Source organism: Xiphophorus hellerii, chromosome 11, assembly GCF_003331165.1.
Source record: "Xiphophorus hellerii strain 12219 chromosome 11, Xiphophorus_hellerii-4.1, whole genome shotgun sequence".
NCBI lineage: Eukaryota > Metazoa > Chordata > Actinopteri > Cyprinodontiformes > Poeciliidae > Xiphophorus > Xiphophorus hellerii.
In genome coordinates, this window is record NC_045682.1 from 19,039,319 (window position 1) to 19,059,029 (window position 19,711).

General features: G+C 39.7%; 1 protein-coding gene across 2 annotated transcripts in view; it reads right to left on the reverse strand.

Annotated features, from left to right (window-relative positions):
* atp2a3 (ATPase sarcoplasmic/endoplasmic reticulum Ca2+ transporting 3) overlaps nucleotides 1-19,711 on the reverse strand; it is a 53,887-nt gene that overhangs the window by 31,862 nt on the left and 2,314 nt on the right. For both annotated transcript variants that reach the window (XM_032575879.1, XM_032575880.1), the window contains exons 2-3: nucleotides 5,062-5,079; nucleotides 4,672-4,754 (exon numbers count right to left, since the gene is read on the reverse strand). In XM_032575879.1, coding sequence (XP_032431770.1) covers nucleotides 4,672-4,754; nucleotides 5,062-5,079 — 101 coding nt within the window. The remainder of the gene's footprint in view (nucleotides 1-4,671; nucleotides 4,755-5,061; nucleotides 5,080-19,711) is intronic.

The window sequence follows — 19,711 nt, forward strand, 5'->3', positions numbered from 1 at the left end:
ACAACGGACACAATGAGAAGAATACCCCCCCATTTCAACTTACAGTTTTAAGAATAACCACAAAACCTATAGTTCCAGAGTAGCTTACATTTTTTTGTTGTTGCCCCTTTCCCACCTGCGGCTGCACACTACCAGCCAGCTGGCTGAAAGAAGTCTACTGCACTTTTCGCTTGCTTGTAAGAAAGACAAAATCGCCTGAAATCGCCGTTTATGAAAAGCGCAGACAGTCATGGTGTGGAAAGTCTGTGACAAGAATCAAAAATAATCCATTTTATGCTTGTAGAAAACATTTTGTCAATAATTACTATGTCATATTATTTTAGCAGCAGCTGGATTACTGCAGTTATTGCATTTTTGTTTAATTTTTTAAAGCAATTAAATCGTGTCAGACATTGTTGTTTCAAATTTCTGTGCAAATACCATCCAACTGTTTTACTTATCCCAGAATGTTATCATACCAAGAGGTTGTCATGCCGACTGGGAATCAAGCTGAGCGGTGCATTTGATTAACAGCACCTTTTTTTTTTTTTCCCAGCTCCCAGCTTATGGAAGCAGTCAGGCACGACTTGGTTTGCACAAACACCGTTTCTTTATTTTGGCTTAGTTTTGTGCAAATGCAGAGACGGCATCATTAACATTCAGTCGGCATTGCACTTCTGAGTGCCTGGTGAAAAGAAGTTCAATTTTCTCTTGAGCTCTTTTTTTTTTTTGTTTGTTTCTACAAACGTGTGATTTTAAGCACCAAATATGCTTCCATTATTTATTTATTTATAATTTTCATAGCCTGAACGGCTCAACCTCAAAAGCAACACAGTAATAAAAGTGGATCTATGCCACGGCGGTCTCTATGGGACCCATCAAGTGACAGCAGAATATATTCTCTGTGGAGTATTGAGCACCGGCGCGCGCCGGCGTCACGGCAGCCTGAGCTTGGTCGATAGCTCATCTTTCCCCCCCATTTGGGACGGTAGGTCTCTCTTCTGACCGAGCTGAGATTGGAGGGCAATGACGGCAGCCCTCGCACCGAGTACGGCTCAAAAGGCGCTCGGGACAATCATCATACATTCAGAGGCCGCCTTGAATACTTAAGTGCTTTCATCTCACTGTTAATGAGTTCAAACAAAGAGAGAAGCAGGGTTGATTTTGCGGTTTTGACATTTACTGAGGAAAAGCGGCCTGAAATTTGATTGTGTTCTGCTTCGTCACTTGATTCCTAAAACTAACTCTGTCCTTTCAGCTCTCATCACACCAAAACTTAATGCTCACAAACGAACAACTGTAGTCCAGGGTTTTCCCCAGTGCATTATAAACCTGGCGGCCACCAGGCTTTACTTGTGCCCCCACCAGACTAAGCATTGCTTATTTATTTAAGTATTTTTAAAATGTTTGCATTATTTAACACTTTAAAGATGGTGTTCAGATATTAATCTTCAAATCTTTCAATAACATAATTATGGGATGATATTTTCAAATTTCTTGTCAATTTTAAACATTTTTAATACAAAACCCAATGGACTGCTGGATGAATGACTGCTTAGCACCCAAACACCGAGTTAAGCAAATTTTCTGGGAGGAACCTTAGTAGGCATAAAGTGTCTTTTCTTTTGCATGCAAGCAAATTCAATAAAATGGATTTGCTCATTACTTTGACCTTAACTAGAACTCAGAGTTAATAAGAAATAAATAAATAGCTTTGTTTGTTAGAATACTGACAAAAAGTGTAGGCCTCTTCCTGTATTAGATGAGACTTTTAACATTAACCCGAGCCCACATTGTGAGGCGGTGTTCCAGTTTTAATTGTGTGCGGTGGTTAGGGGGGTTGCTGTGTGGTTCCTTCCAGTAAAACCTCTTACGGGGTTGTGGCTTACTTTAGCGGCTTAGTCAAATAAAAACTGCAAACAACACACAGGAGATGCACCAATCAGTCGGCCAGAGATATGAATCTGAAAGTTTTTTCCTTATTTGGCTCTGATCTGTGATCAGCAGGTCAAATCCTGAAAAAGAAGTTTTTTCCTGCAGGGTTGGGATTATAAGCTTAATAGTCATTTATTTAGTCACTTCCTCTTGTATTTTAAAATGACTACTTCTGTCAAAGAACCTTCTTGTTCCCCCTGTGTTTTTTTTTTTATGCATTGATATCAGAATGTGTCAAAAGTCAGAACCAGCAGGTCAGACTTCAGAGAAACAGAATATCGGTATCGGCTGGTAAAAGTCTGATCGGTGCATCACTGCAAAACAGAACTAACCAAAAAATAAAAATAAAAAGAACATTTCTGGATAAAAGCAAAATGAAATCCTGAAATAAAATTGTAAAAAAAATATTCTGAAAATTTACACAAGTATTTAGGCGACCTGACCAGATCCATTTTACTTTAATGATCTTCATTGTCGTGCAATGCAATGGAGGCTGGAAAATCTCGTGATCCCAATTTGAATTTATTCAAAATTGCAACCAAATGACTCCAGGTTTAGGGTTTAACTTTGACTCAGCTCCACTCCGCTTTTGCCACTCCCTGACCCCAGTGGAAACGTACAAAACACTGAGGAAATAGACTCTTGAAAGAACTATAAATATCTCAATCAAAAGCAGAGCACCGAAACGAGAACTCTTTAAGAAGCCGATCAACGGCGACGTAGTTTTGAGTTTTGTTTTTGTGTTGCAACTAAAGCCTTACTCCACTGAAACCACAGTGACCTAGAACAGCACAGCCTTTCAGCTACAGCGTTTCTCTACAAACGCAGATAAAAAGCTCAAGTCCACGCACTGACAAGAGTTATCTTCTGTCATGAGCGTTTTTAGAGCGATTTTCCGACATCCCAGAAATAGCAATAGCAATTTTCATCCCAAGACAGCGGGGAAGTGCTGCAACAGATGGAAAAAAGTCATTAAACAGGCAGGATTCCCTCCCTCCACCCCTCTGTGACCTTCTCCTCCCTCAGGCTGTAGCCAGGGTCACAGTTTGAGGCACCACAACACACAGAGTTTTGATTCATTGTTTTGTTTCCTTTTTTGGCAGATGCACTGTACTTGTTCCCTGCACAGAAATCACACCAGACGGACTCAGAAGGGCTCACACGGAAAGACTTCACATGTTTCCACATCGAAGGGGTTCGCTTCATACGGCGAGGGGAAAATTATTTGTCACCTTCAAACCTTCTATTTTTGGTCACATTTTAACAGATCAAACACATTTTAATATAAGAAAAGCATAAGTAGATACACAATTCTGTTTCTGATTTAGATTTCATCTATTAAGGGAAAAGGAATTATACAAAGGTTTTATGTGTGCCACATTGATACCGTTGAGAACATATATTACACAGATTCAACTGAACAGGTACAACTATAACATTCCAGATACACAGCTCTGGAAAAAATTAAGAGACCACTAAAAATGATCAGTTTTCTCAGATTTTACTCTTTATACGTATTTGTTTGAGTAAAATGAACTTTTGTTTTTTATTCTATAATCTACTGACAACATGTCTCTGAAATTCCAAGATAAAATTTAGTATTTATTTGCAGAAAATGAGAAATGGTCAAAATAACAAAAAAGATCCAGTGCTTTCAGACCTCAAATAAAGCAAAGTAAACAAGTTCACGTTCATTTAGAAACAACAATATTAGGGTTTTAACTCAAGAAGAGTTCAGAAGTTATTTGGTGGCATAACCAGGTTTTCAATGGGTTTCATTGCAGTGGGCACTTAATTATTTTTCCAGAGCTGTATTTACAAAATGTGAAAAGGAAAAGTGATTTTAATTCATGATATGAAGGAATGTTGTGAGACAAAAAATAAAAATAATTGGTATGGAAGTTAAGCAAACAGTGGATTATATCACTGTCAAAGTCAATGAATCCTGGTATTTTTTTCATCCTAAACAATATCCAAAACGGCACAAGTAAACAAAGAGCGAGTGCGATTGTAGATTCAGGGTTCTTGGAAGCCAAAAGGACTATTGAGCTTCTTTGGGGGGAAAAAAACATGCAAGACAAATGCAAACATGTTTTCCCCCTTTAGAGAAGGTGGCTCATGTGCCAATAGGAAAGACCAAGTTGTTTGAGAATGCGTGGGAATCTCAGCTAAGTCAGTTCTAAAATTACAACAGATAAATGAGGGTGATCAGGTAGAATGTGTATCAATAAAGCTCACAGATTGAAAGACAAAGTAGTAGTAGCAGACAGTAGAGATTTCTTGCTATTTTGTGGTTAATTTTGTCTGTTTAAAAAATTATATTTCAACCATCATACTTTTTTGGTTAGCTTACTTCATGCTGTCAGGCAGGTTCTATTCAATGATTTCTTGATTCTGCAGGTTGGATTGCAAAACAACCTGCAGTTTTATGAGTCAGTTTGGCAACTGACTCATAAAAAATGGTTATTTTGAAGTAAAACATGATTTAAGATGGAGGTAAATTATATTTCCATACAGAATAATGTAGAAATTGAAAAAGAAAATTGTAGATATGTGTAAAGGGATAAAACCTTTTCACCGTTCTGTAGGGTTCTGAGAGTCCCAAGAGGAGAATAAAGTGGCTAATATTGCAGTCTTTTAGGCAGCAATTGTCCATTGTCCAATTAGGGTCTCAAGTCCCACTGGGTTTACATTTGCAATAAAGACAGAGCAGAAATAAGGAGCGTGCCGGCGGCGTTTTAATTAGCTGGTACTCACAAAGGAGACGCAGGCAGCTAGCAGCAGGATCCTGACCAGGAGGTCCTCAAATTGCTCCACCACCAACTCCCACAAGGATTTCCCTGAAACGTGCAAACGACACGTCACACACATCACATCGAGATCAAGACACAAGATCGCCCAGAAAGGCAAAGCGACCTGTTGACATTAGTTCTGAGATGATGATGATGATGATGATGATGAGCAGCTGGAAAAGCCAGGCTGTTTACAAAGGAGTAGTGCTGTGTGCTGATGGGTGGGAAACTCCTGCAGGACACAACCCTAAAGTTTACCCGCAGGTCTATATAAAACAAAAGATCCATACACAGGACACTCAATCAGGTAGTAAAGGGAGGAGGGTGGCAGCTCATTAGAAGAATCAATATTTACCTTCTTCGGCTGGGAGCTCTGTGGACGTCGCACACCATCGGTTGAGGAGGAATAAAAAAACGGCCAAGCAGGACAGGGCGGCGGAGGGAGAGAATAACAAAGAGTAGTTAATGCATTTGATTACTTCAGTGTGACATTGAGATGCTCACGCGCATACAAATTGCTCTGTAGGATTGTTTGGGTCTGATTAAACGCGCCACGGCACGAGCTGAGGCGGAACAGTCACTTGTTGTTTGCTGTGGATCCGAACCTGAAAGCAAACCACCGAACGTCTCTGAAGGAATTTTAAAACTGAAACCGTGATAGATAATCAGAGTTGATAGATAATCGTGGGTCGATTTTTCATTTTTAGTTCAGTCTGATTTTCTTGGCGAAGAACTTTGATGCATCTGGATTCGTATGCAAAAGCAGCAGCTAAGCATAAATATAAGCAACCATCAAAAGAATAAAATGCGTGGCAGGCTCTTAGTTATACTTTAAAAATCAACCAAAAATGAGGGAATTACAAGATTATATCAAAGCATACGTCTTTTAAGTCATCAGATTCTGATTCAGTTGCATCAAAACTCATGCCATTTAGCTTTGAGAATAAAAAACACCTCTATATATCTATATGTACATACATACAGAGAGAGTATAGAGTCATGAGGAAGAGATAAAAAAAGAGGAAATAAAAAAAAAACTATTCTAAGAGCCAATTTTAGCATCTAATAGTAACTCAAACCAAACTTCAAACTAAATATCAGTTCTGCTTTACATCCTAGTCAGAAATCCTTGATAGGTTCAAGTCTGTTGTTGATTTTAAGGTATAAAAACATTTTAACATTCCCACAGTTTAAAACCTGCCAGAGAAATTGGTGGACTAAATTCAGTTTTCACCACCAATATGGATTTTAAAGTAAAAGCGCCAAAGTAGTTTTCTTTCAGTCAATTATCTGACTGAAAAAAAAAAAAAACTACTACACTTCTTCTCTTGCCTTCAAAAGGACAAATTCAGCTATAATATTTTTATGTCAAAATATTGAGACAGTTATGGTACATGAACTAAAGGAAATCTGCAAATACATGAGATTCCCTCTAAAAATGCTCATGACTACCACCTATTTTAATAGTTCAATCACCAAATATATCACACTGTGCATTAATACGTACAGTGGAAACTGCCTGAGGGCTGCCGTAGAGGCTAGCATTTTTATTTGCGTTCTTGTAGGTGCAGCCAAGCAATAGCAATCAAAATAAATGGAGTTCCTGAATTGGCTGGCGTCTCGTTGCATCTAGGTATTTCACTTTCCCACACTGCATTTTCTGTGATTGCTTTAGATTTGCAGGACAAAACAAAATCTAGACGTAGGCAATTTTATGTTATGTCATAATGTATTTATTACATTATTTATTGTATTGTATTTATTATGTAAAATTTTTTGCGTAAATGCAGTGAAGTTTTACTGGTACTACTAAAACCTTCAGTACCATTTCCATACTACAAGTAGGAAAATAAAAGGCTGATCAACTGATTGGTGCACAAGCAATTAAAAAAAAAAAAAAGCCTACAACAACCTAAAGTGTGGATAGTCTCTCTTGAAATTTTAAAAACAGACACCGACGTTGCACAATAAACACCGCCTCGTGTTTGGACAGAAAACAACTGATGCCTTATTTTTACTCGAGACAAGTTGAGCATCCCATCCACTCTCACTTGCTAACTAGAACTCCTCGCCCACCACGCGCATGAGTCACTGGTGTGAGGAGACGGCACATCAGTCATGCTTTAAAAACACTCCAAATGACGAGTGCTGCTGATCGGTGTCACCACAGCGAGTCCGAGGCGTGATTAGTCACCGTGTTTGTCGCAACGCAAAGTTATGACTGAGCAAGTCCCACATAACAGCCAGCCTCCGTTACATCTGCCTGAGAGAGAGAGGCTCCGGCCACATGGCGCGCTCTTTAATTCGTGCGCACCAGAGTCGAAGTAAGCAAAGGCTGAAATTACGGCGTCCATTGGTGGGAAAGCGAGTATATTTAGAAGGCGCTGGGCTGGAACATTAAATGACGGCAATATTCTCTCCTGTGGAAACCTCGTGTTGTGACCACAATCGTGACCCTGTGCGGAGCGGGGCTTGGAAAAGAGGAAAGCCCATGATGTGAGCCCACAGCTAAAAACAAACATGGCAACTAAATCCACTGCAGCAGAGGGGAGTTACTAGACTTTAGGGAAGCGTTTTAAATAAATGGGTTTTCTTGGTGATCAAGAGGAAAACAAAGGACCACAGCTATAGAGATTGAATAGCATGAAAATCAGAAAACATGTACTTCTGGTTCTTTGATAGAGTTGACATTACTAACTCAAAAACAATTTGAAAATAGGGAAATTATAACTTGACATAGGTTGATGCCTTTCTAGACCAAAACAGCAGAATTTGATGAGATGCTTTTCGATATCTGGCCAGCTAGCATGTGAATCCCTAAGAATTATTCTTAATACTGCTGCACCATGATAGGTTAATCTTTAATCTGTCATTTTGATTATGATCCACTTTAGCAAAAATACTAAAACACTACACTAAAAGTACTTTTTCTGAGCTGTGTTTCACACCAATATAATCTAGTTACTTAGCTAGGTTACCTGCTCATGTAGCCTGCAGAACAGCAATGTTACTTGTAGACAAATTCCACTTTTAAAAACAGTGTCACCTGTATCTTACTGTGACTGGTGGGTAACAAAACCAAAACTTTTAGGCTGCACCAGAACGGAAACAGAATTTCTCTTTCGTCTAAGTGTGAGAAAAATATCCTTCTGTAGCAACATGTGGGGGAGGGTTAGAGCCACCTTGCTCTATGAGTCCATCTCACCAGTAAAACTAAATCAAAAATGTTTAACAAACTTTGATGAGAACCAGCTCATACCCGATTAAAGCTTGATTTACGCTAATCGCATCTGTTTGGTGCCATATAACCAAACTACCTCATTTCAGCAAACACACCCTTCTGCGGCAACCAAATTTTCCGCAACGCACACCTCTGAAATTTTATAATAATACGGACAGTTGTGTACATAAACACATGGCGGACAAGAAAGAGTTCACAAAGACATCCACCTTAATGATCCCGTCCATAAAGACAATAATACCTCCACCACAGTCGCAGATGCACCACATTCCTGCTAACAACTGTGTTTGTTTGTTTGTTTTACTTCTAAACATGTTACGATTGCCATATGCCTCCTACACTGCCCCCTAGAGTCCAGGAGAATATGGGTTGCTGTAGAGTTAACCTGGTAAAAAACCAGCTCCACTATTTGCTTTAAAAGAGAAAACCAAGCTTACAGAAGATGGAAGGCCTATTATTTTTGTTTCTACACTACGACATGTTTCTTAATGAACTGCAACGCTTCCGAACTGATGAATTTATTTTTCTTGTAAGCAAGGATGGTAGGAAGAGTATTGTTCTCAGTTTAGCCTGTAGCAAAACTAAGAGGTTTGATGCAACCCAAACAACTCGCACAGAAAAAACAACAAGCGGCGCAAAAAGCATCAAAAATGCATTAAAGCTCGACACAATGACACGAGAATGTCTCCGGGCTTTACTGCAAATGATCTGCTGAATTATTAGTACCGCATTGTCTTTTCTGAAAACAACCCTCATCTCTCTCTCTCTCTCCCCTCCAACAAAAGACCCTCCTCAGCCTGTGTAATAAGAGCCGATGACTCACTGTGGATAGCTTTTCAAACCTGCTGTCTGGAGGGTTTCCAGAGTTCAGATTGGACACGGTTGAACTCACAGGGGACGTTGGACTGCGGCGTGCCAGCAGAAGTGGGAGAAGTGGCTTCTGCTGTTTTCTATGCTCCACCAGTCTGACATAAGAATGTTCCCCATTTCTGTTCCTGCCTGGTTGTGTAATTTCTTGATGGCAGCCAGCTCGGCTCCAGACAGAGATGGGATGGGTAAAAGGACGAGACAGATGAGGGTAAAAAAAAGTGGGAAGGAGGGAAGTTAGAGAGAGGGGAAGGGCTGGAGGTGTCGGGACGGGGTTCCCCGGCTTCCCTTTGCCAAGGATTCCCTCCCAGTCATCAGGGCTGCGTCGACCCGAGGCTTGCCAAGGCACATTCCTGAATACTGACTTCACCTCTCTCCCTCGCGCTCTCCATGTCCCCGCAGAGCCGCCGCCTCCTCCTCCTCCCTCGCAGGCCAGACAATGAATAAAAAGAGGCTGTTTACGCACAGCAGAAAAATTGAGCAGCGCCAAGCAGAGGGGAGACACTTCCTGGAGACAGTTGCCAACAACAGTAACAGGGAGACTGTTTCATCGTCCAGAGAGTATGGGGGAAAGAAAAAAATGTAAAAAAGACAGGAAGCTGTCCATCACAACAACCATGTGGCGAACATTACGCTGGATAAAGAGTTTAACGTTCATGATCCTTTCTATGGTCACAAAGTAGTTTTCAAAAGTCCACTTAACATTATCATTACTAATTCTACTAGGCCAGAAATGCATCAATAAGCCATTTAATATGATCATTTTTTTAATGATCAGATTAAAATCAATGATAGGCCAATTTTTCTTTGACCCGATCAATGGTTAACCCATTTTGTCTTGATCAGATATGACCATTGATTGGCTAATATTTCCATGAATTGATCTGATCAATGATTAGCCAGTTTTCCTTTGATCAGATCAATGAAATCTGATTGGTGAATTGGCTTACGTTCTCTTTTTGGCTGTGATCTGTGCAAGTTTAAAAGAAAAAAAATTAAAAACAATCTGAAAATTGTTCGCCCCAGTCATTAAAGGCAGAAAATTCATAATTTTTTAATGTATTCACTGCATCAACAAGCAGCATGCATTCTATGCACTATTTCCTCTCATTCTAGGGTAAAAAAAAAATTACTAGCAGCATTTGCTATCATGCATGAAAGAGGATAAACTTACAATTCAGCATTTTAATACCACCTCCACACCAGACCCTGCAGCACACTTTTATTCACTTGTTTTAAAAATGATGACAGTAAAAATTCTGAATGGGCCAAAAATGGAAATGCCTCATTAGTAAACCAGAAATCGGCATCGGCCAGGAGAAACCCGATCGGTGCGTTTCCGATCATGACCGAGACCACGGAGTCATTTCTAACAAGCCAGAATTCAGGCTGCCGTGTGAAAACTGCAAACACAAGAAATGTTTCGCCAGTTACCACGGCGATCTGGCTCAGAGCCCGTCACGACGTAATGCATCAGTATCTGTCAAAATGTCCTAAAAAAAAACAAAAAACGACGACTCCAGTGCAGGAATAGGGGCTTTGATACAGCACACCACCGTAGGCAACATGGTCCTCTTTCTAATGCAGATGAACCCGTTTCTGACTCCCCTCCTCGATCTGCTGCTAATACACCTTCAGTAGCAGCATGGAGGCCGACACACCTCCACATAAACAAGCCAACAAGTCCAATGAGTGGGGAAGCATATTTATAGCAAGGAAGGAACAGTAAGCTGAGGACTTGTGCTTCAATCCACTAACCATAAGAGCGTAAAACAGGCCTATAAATACCATGATGGTAACCCCTAATGATAGCTTCCTATATCCACTTAATCTCTGAACATATTCCCCCACTGGAAACGGTCTGAACGCATTAACCGTATCAAATGGGAATGATAAATGTACCTCATTATCAACCCTAACGTTATTACGGAGCGCACAGAAAGCAGCACAGACAAGAGACATCAGTCGTGTCATCAAGTCACTGTTTTTCTTGGCTGCAGAACGGCAACGCGCAGGACTTGGCCAGATTTAGCAACAACCTTGAGTTTTGGATTTTGTTTAATTCTCAAGCAAATAAATGTCGATCAGTTCAGAATTCTGTCAAAGTCAAAGGATTTTAAAATGGAAAAAATAAATAAATAAATATTAACATTCCAGTGTTTTTATGGCCTCAAACCAACAAGTGTATGATTTTATGGTTTAAAAGGGACGTAAAGACTTCCAAAGACAACAGAGCTGTCAGACACCTTTAGAATCCTGGAAGAAAATACCCTGAAATATTAGGACAACCTTGTTTTAGAAGTCTGCAGTCTGTTTTGAAGAATCTTCAGTCATTACACCGGTTAAATTGATGGAAATTTGTCAAAGTTGGTGCAGAAAAGTTATGCACAGACATTCAGATGAGTTCAAGAGGACTGAATGGTGCTTTGACTGTGCACAGCTCAACTATGGACACAGAGATAGGAAGTTATAAATAGATTTAAGGAAGTGCTGGGAAAAATGTTCATAGATAAGCTACTGTCCCTCGGGTTTGTGGGACACGAGATCAAAACAGAGTTTCTCTGGGATTGTATTACATATGAAAAGAAGAAGACAAAAAACAAGACATGTAGCCAAGACGGATGATGTTCGCTCTGATGCAGATCAGTTCCCTGGTTCACCAATTTGGATTAAAAAAAATTTATATTGGATTCATTCCTACATTTATACCTTTATAAAAACAATATTGTATTTACTAAGCAGTAATATAAATTAATTTTTTCCATTTATTTCAATTGAATTTTATCAGTGTATTAAAAGGATAATTACACTCTTTTCCACATTAATTGTGGTCCAGATCCCCGATTTGCCTGTTGACCTATTGAGACTCTTATTTATCTTATTTAATTAATATCCCTCTTACCACTTAAAGCAAAAATGCAGAGCTGCTGAACATAAAGCCGTCTTTAATCATGATTTTACTCAGCAATCTGTTCAGAGTTTCACCAATAGTAGATTTAGCAGTCATGACAAAAGACTTGTAAAAAAAATTACCAAGAAATGTGAAAATTTCCACTTTGATATGGACAACAACCTTGAGTTGATGACTGTGTTATTTTATTCAGCCATTAGTGCTTTTCTGGAGTTCATTCACTGCTGAACAGACATACGAGACAATCATAGGATTTCATATTAATTAACTTGTTGTGATGCGTTTACGTTTTGTAAGATTTTTTAAGTTGTACAGCATGTGCCAAGCACACAAGAAGTGACTTTTTAGAAACTTTCATAGATATTCAGATTAATTGTGCAACACTTGGACCACAGACCTCAGTGGTGGCTGATAGGTGGCTTTAAAAAAGAAGAACTTCTGTGTGATTTCAAAGCAGAATGATACCTGACGGATAAACTGTGCATTAAAGTTTTAGACACTGCTGGTGTTAGACATCTGCATATACAGTTTCAAAAATCCGGGCGTCTGCGGAGCGACCTGGACGAGACTTGTGGACAGTAACGAGGGTGTGCAAATATCTATGCGCTTCTTGAATTTCTGATTAAGGAATCCCACCACGTCTTGGCAGAAGGTGCCAAATGGAGTTTTGTGTTAATTTAGTTTGTTTGACACTTTGATAAAACCAGCATTAAAAACCTGCTGACATCTAAAGATTCTGAAAGGATTCACACGCTCTAAAATAATTTTTTAATTTCATTGAGGCCGATTCCAATAACATGCACAGTTGGTGGGAAAAAAAAGGGCACCAAAGGAGTTAATGTGCTGGAGAAAACCATTTGGTTTATTTCAGCTATGGATTAACTGATCTATTTGATATTCTGGTACAGATACAAATATTTTTGGGAAATTTCAGCTAACATTTGAGATTTTCTGTAGCCAATTAGGACGGCAGATGACATGCTGCAACTGTTCATTGGCCGGACCGTTTCTGGCATCAACAATCTGTGGTCAGGGACAGATACTGTATCTTCCCCATCAATCTGTATTTGCACAGAAAATTGCATGCTGAACTTATCCAGCAGAATCACTCACACGGTCCACTTGTGACTGCGTGCTGCTTTTGTTTGCCTTTACAAACGGTGCATTTTAATGATTTAATAATCTGGTGCAGATGAGTCAAACGGCAACTGTTTACTCAAGTTGTGACCGTTGTGGATTCATAGATAAGTACATCTATGAGTATAGACATCTATAGTACATACATAGATAAGTACATCTATAATCTTTGCATCCATGCAATGTTCCACACACGTGAAATTCTCTGTAAAATGAGCCCAAAATGTCACATTTTATCCCCACCGCCAAGTTAGAGAGGAAAAGGAAAATGTGCTGTTAACAGAACAGGACATGCATGAGGTGATTAGCACAGAGCTGATAGCTCGTCGGGACTCGAAGCTTCCTCTTCGAGGTCACAGCTGTGCAAAGAGTCATTTTATTTTTTGGGGTTTTTTTTTTGAATGAATAAAACAGGCTAGGAGGAGGATGGCAAATAGCCATCCAGTAGACAACACACACATCTGAAAGCTGAGAAGAGAAAAAAGAAAAAGAGAAAAATCTGCAATCCCCAAAACACCGGCCCCCAAAAATATCTGTGTTAACGCCGTGCTATTAATATGGTTTATTCTAGGTTTGGAAACCAGAGCGACACTTCTGTCCAATCAAAAGGACCGATCAACAGCCCTGAAGCAAGAGCAGCTAGAGAGAAAACTTTGTTACTCTGGAATCGTGGTTTGAAGAATCACAAATGGCAGAGGCAGTGTGCAGCAAAAGATGTTGGCCAATATGGTTAAGATTATTTGTTTTTATTCTGTGCTTTACCAAATTCAGTTTTGCAGTTTGGCATAACTGGGAACTGGACGAAGACGGTTTGACACACAAAAATCTCCAAGATGTGACGTTTATTTTTTTTTATCCGCCCCACTTACAGCTATGTTTTGAACCACTTATAGCTGTTTTAAAGTTTTGCACTCCTACAAAGTAAATTATGTGCATGTTGCCATGGCTTCTCCGCTATATTTAGGTCTGAACACATGAATCAGATTTTATTCAAGTCATTCTAAAGTTTGGTGTGGAACTGAAAGCAGAACCCACAACCAAATCTCAAGCTTTTGTGGACTTTCCCAGGTTTTCTTTGCAGACTGCTCTGTATGTAGCTCCCTGTACCTGCTGAGGTAAAGCCTCCCCACAACACCGTGTTATTATCACAAAGACGTATTATGTGGACATTGTGGTTTTCCACCATACACAGCATGTTACATGTAGCCCAGTAAGACTAATTTGGGTCAGGATCAGCCAGAGTACTGCTCTACATGTGAGTTGTGGCAAAATGCAAACTACATGTCTTGCAGCTTTCTGTCAGAAAATGCTACAACTCTTGCTACTCTTTTGTCAAGATCAGGTCAGATTGTTCCACCTTAGTCGTGGATGGTGGCAGCTCCTCCAGAGTTACCATGGCCAACTTCCATGATTACTGCTCTACTGTCAGTTCAGGTGGGTGAGCGGCCATGCTTTGGTAGGCATGTGGTGCGCTTTTTAAATTTTTTGGATGACATTCAAGGCTGGGACTGTTTAATAACCTGAATCTTTTTTTTCTCTAACCTTTGTGCCGGGTCACTTGGTCTTCATGATGCCGCTTGCGTTGTAAAACGTGCTGTAAAAGTAACATCTATTCACTTTAAATAGGCTGTCGGAAAATCACATACTGTAGACAATCTTTAAAGCACATATTTTTAATTTCTTACATTCAGTTGCTGAATTTTCTGGAGATATATATCTTTTTACATTTTCTGCTTAGTTATTATGCTACAATAATTGTGTTTAGTATTTATTTTCACTAATCACCGAGTGGCGGTAGTCCGATTTTATTATAATGCTGTACAAAGTGTGACTAAATAATTACAATAAAAAGCTACCGTATTAAATCATGCACCTAACTGCTAAACATATTGAATACATTTCATTACATATTTAGATGTATTGCTCATTATTGATTCTTCCATGCAACAGGAGAGAAAAAAAAAAAAAAACACCTGAAAGACCGTTTCCAGCCACTATCAGTTTGTAAATATTATCAACTGGAGCTTAGTATTATCCAAATAAATCCTAATTCTTTTTTCCCCCAAATAACAAGAAACATTGCCTATGATCACTTTTGAAAGTGATTGAATACATCTCTAAAGCCATGCATCATTATCTTTAATTCTTTATAATTATCCAAAATAAACTTCCATGTTCTGTGGTTGCAATTTGACAAAATAAAAATAAAAACATCAAGGGATGTGAATAACTTTGCATGCATTTCTGAACAAACTGAACAAAATAAATAAATAAATAAGTAAATGCAATGACTGAGAATAAATGAGACACAGGCAGGTTTCATCTGTGGGACCATCTGTGCTGCAGAGCTCCAGCGATGTCCAATTAAGAGAAAAAAATAATAAATAAAACCAGAACATCACACGTCAGTTCGCACGGTTTCCATCTGCATGCTAAGCTCGCCCGACGCTTTATTTTGGAAACATTCATATATACCATCTGGCTCTAAACATACCCAAAACATTTTCTCCCAGAGCTCATCGATCTGCACAAAAACCTAAAAACAGCCAGGTTGAATAAAACACCCCGTCATACTTTTTCTCTGCAGAAGACCGGACTCTGACTCAACATCGTCATCATCAACAGCATAAGGCTATGACAGATGCAGAGGTGGGAGGGAAGAAGTGACAAGCTAAAACAGGATCACAGCTCCTTCTGAAGCCAAATACACACAAGAGCCCACTAGAAGAGGGAAGTGACTCAACCCCCTGCAAAGAGCTTCAGGTTTAGTTTTCTCTAACCCTAACTGTCCCTTCTCAGCCCACAAAGTGCCAACACTGTTAACGCTGTTTCACCAGCTCCACTGGACACCTTTTCTTTTTCTTTTAGCAGCTGACAGCCTCGCGGTCAGAAGCAATTTGCAGTCGCTCTGCTGTGAAGGAGGAGGAGGAGGAGCAGCAGGAAGCGGCACAACGTATCTCGTAGTTCAAACTTGAGAGCGATAAAGTCAGACCGCACTGATGTTGAGTTGCAGAACAGGAAGAGAAACGACATCATGACAGAGATCCCGCCAGGCTACTAGAGGAAGTTGTAGTTATTATTTGTGGCAGAAGCTAAAGCATGCAGAGTCCTGTAACATTTCAGAAGTGAAGCAGGGAGACTTCAACCTACAGTCCATGATGAGAAAACAGGCCTAAACAATATCAAAATGACATCTGAGAAGACTTTAAATTGATGCAAGCAGAGACTTGGTGGCGGTACAGCGCAGCCTTCCAGTGGGTGCAAAAGTTTGAAAGTTTGTCTTCATGACGTTTTGATGCGGCTGAAAGTTAGGCAACGGCCTAAGTTTCACAGAACAGTAACCTGAGAAAAACACTGCAGTTAAATTATATTTACAGAAAAAAAAACTGAACTAAAATGCATAACATTATCAAGTTGATTTTAAAAAAGCAAAAAAAAAAAATCATCATGCCCATTACTGCTAAAACTTTAAATGCACAAAGAAATCAGGACAATTATTTATTTATTTATTTATTTTGTTACTTGATTGGTGGTTCACTAATAGGAAGCTCAAAAATTCCTTCTTTTTCCCAATCAGTAAACACACCATAGGTGAGTGTTACTGATTCAGAACAACTTCTGGTGTGACCTGGCTACTAAACCTGTCAATGTGACCAGAGGTGAAAATTAGCACCTGGGTTATAATCTCATGTATTTACATGTAAATGTTTACCAGTACGTCTTGACCCCTTTAAAAAAAAAAGAAACTAAACTAAACAGCTGTAAGCTTCCTAGTCAGCAAAGGAGAAATACAGGGACCAAACAGCTAACTCAAGTTAACTAGTTTCAGGGATTTCAAAAAACGTCATAGGAAGTAAGAGCTCTTCGCAAAGTAGCTGTAATGTCTAAAATATGTCTAAGCATTTCTGCAGTTCATGAGAAAAAGATGTGCATAATATATTATTTTTTTAGTTTACTAAACCATTTAAAAATTCTACAACTGGGTTTATGTGAGTATTGACTCACTACCGTTAGCTAGTCTGCTGTTAGCTTCAGTATTAGCATACTCAGGGGACTCTGTATTTAATTTCACTCCCCTTTGGTTTAAATTGTCAATGTGGTGTTTTAGAACAAATTAAATATAAGATAAGGTGTTCCACATTTGTCCACAGCACTTATTTCCTACTTATTATTATAAATTGGGTATTTATCTCGAGCAAAACCAGAGATTGGAAGTTGGACACAATAATCTAATCATTACATCTCTGGCTAAAATTATATAACATATTGACAATTCCAATTATAACCATCACAACTACACCCAACTCTTGATTATAATACATACAGACCATCAAAAAGCTAAAACAAACACCTGCTAAACTTAGTCACTGTTTAAGTGAAACAGCTCTACTTTAATGAGAATAATAGGTGGCGCCCCTTTTATTTACACACAATGATTGTTCACAGTTCTTGTAACTGGAACAAAACCAGAAAAAGTCATATTTGCATCTCATTAAACTGACTTTAAACCATAGAAACGGTAGGAAGGAACATATTTGCGACTTTGAAACCAGTTTCACAAACCTTGGTACCAGTAGATGAACGCTGCCTCGTTAATGGGAGGAGCTCCTTTAGTCTTCACATCGTGACTCTACATGATGTTTGGAAACATTTCCAAACCGTTTGTGTCGCCAGCTAGCTGACCAGCAGTATGCAGCAACAGGTGGGGGAGGGTCAGCGCTGCATTACAGTCAGCTCCGGTTACCCCGGCGCTTTCTCAGGTACCTCATGTGTTGACTTAAAACGTTAGAAACTGTTATCTACCGCCCGGCAATCGCTCCATGCCTACTAGAAGAGCTTCTATCACGGCACAATGTGCCTGACCCGACTGTGTTGTACAATCGGTCTTCCAGTGGAAGGGTCCAGTTGAATTTTTACAACACTCCAAAATCTTCATAACTCCTCAGCCATGCACAGCGACGCTGAGAGGGAGGAAATTACGATATATAATATATAATAATATAATATATAATAATGACAAACACTCCTCTCTGGTGCAATAACATTCAGCCGTGTGAAGAACTGAAGCCGGGTTGCAGGAACCTCTATTAGGGAATTCTCCACTCATCTGAGCGTCGCAATCATTTAAGGACGGCCGTCAGGAGACCCGCTGCCAAGTTCAGGACAAAAAAGGCTGATTTCTCAAGGGGGCCATATTCCTTTTTACTGAAGCGCTTCGAAAATGAACAGCGCACCCTTGAAATAAGGGCTGTGGGTACACAGAACACAATCACACACCACAAAGCCTCCTTCCTGCAGCGAAACAAAGTGTGTGAATCAGTGTGTGTAAGTGAGAGGCTGCCTTCCCTCTCTACTACATCAGAAGCAGCCATTTCTCAATGAAGATGCTAAAGTGTCTGGTAAAACGAGGCGCTTGTACACCCCGGCAGAATTAGCGTTTCTGCTAAACGCTAATTCTGCATTTAGCAGAATTAGCTAAACGCCTCTTTGAACGAATGACACTGAGAGCAGGGAAGCTCCTAGCGAAGCATTAACTGTAAGCGTGAATGTGAATAAAAGGCCGGATGATGTTGTGGCTAATATCATTTTCCAATATCATAGGGAAAAAATCTCATTGTGCGTTTGAAGATGGGTGGATTGAGGGGGCCTCACTGTCACAACAAAGGAAAGCACCGACATGAACCCACAGAGCAACGGCGTCTAAACATCTTTCAACAGCATCACATGGAGGGAGGGGAAATAAAAACACACCAAAAGCTGATAAATGTGAAAAAGATGTTGCGATCTGTCTTCTTGGAGTGGAAAATCTGACAAAAAGGAAGCACACGAAACTTCATTTCAGCCTTTGCTTTACCTTCAGAGGTAAGGAGGCAAGATGTGATGATGAGAGCTATGAGAGCCCGCTTAACGAGACAGCTAACCGCTTCCAGACCGCGGCCAAGGAGGAAAATCCCTCATCCATCCCCGAATACAGAGAGGCAGCAAGGAAACCTTCTCCAAGGCTGAGGAAGAGTACAGCTACTTTTCTCCTCTACTGCTCATCTCGGTGCGGTTTGTGTGTTTTTAACGTCATCAGCTACAAAACGGCTAAAAATTCACGATCCTGCAGTTCAAAATCCTTTTACGGAGTTTCGAAAGGAAGTGTTGGAGTGAGCAACGTTTTCTCTTTCAGCATGGAGCATCAAGTAATCAAGCAATCCCCCCTCATTCAAAAAACATGTTGCTGTGCACTGCTGGTCAGGTGGCTAAAAGAAGGCTGTTGCACTTCACCTCTCATACATCGCGAAATTGGACGATGCATGACCAATCAGATGGCCACAGAATGTAAAACGTATTTCTATTCAGTGCACCAAAACTAAAAACGTTCACCATTTTCACTTCATTCTTCAACACACTTTTTTGTTGTGCTTCACGAAATAAAAACGTAGTAGTTGCAATCCCTTTATTTGTTCTTGGTTTCAAAACTATCTACTTGGTAGACATCATTAAAGGGTTATATACTTATTTTATGTGGTGCAATCCTTCACGTAAAAACTCTGAATTGGTCAAAAATTTTAATCGGCAGATAACACCTCACAGAGAACAGGTATTGGAATCGGCAAAAGAAAAGAATGATCGATGCGTCTCTAATTTCCAGTTGTGTTGTGGAAACTAAACATCCCTCTAATATCACACGTAATGACACAGACCACGCTAAATAAGAATACTCACTTTCAAAGATTGCACCACACACAAAGCAGATTTTTTTTTAAAGTGCAGAGTCAGCTAATGATCACAAGATAAAAAAAGTGATTGTTTTAATGGAATACAGTGTTCTATCTCTTCCCCCCCCCGATTTGAAGAAATTAT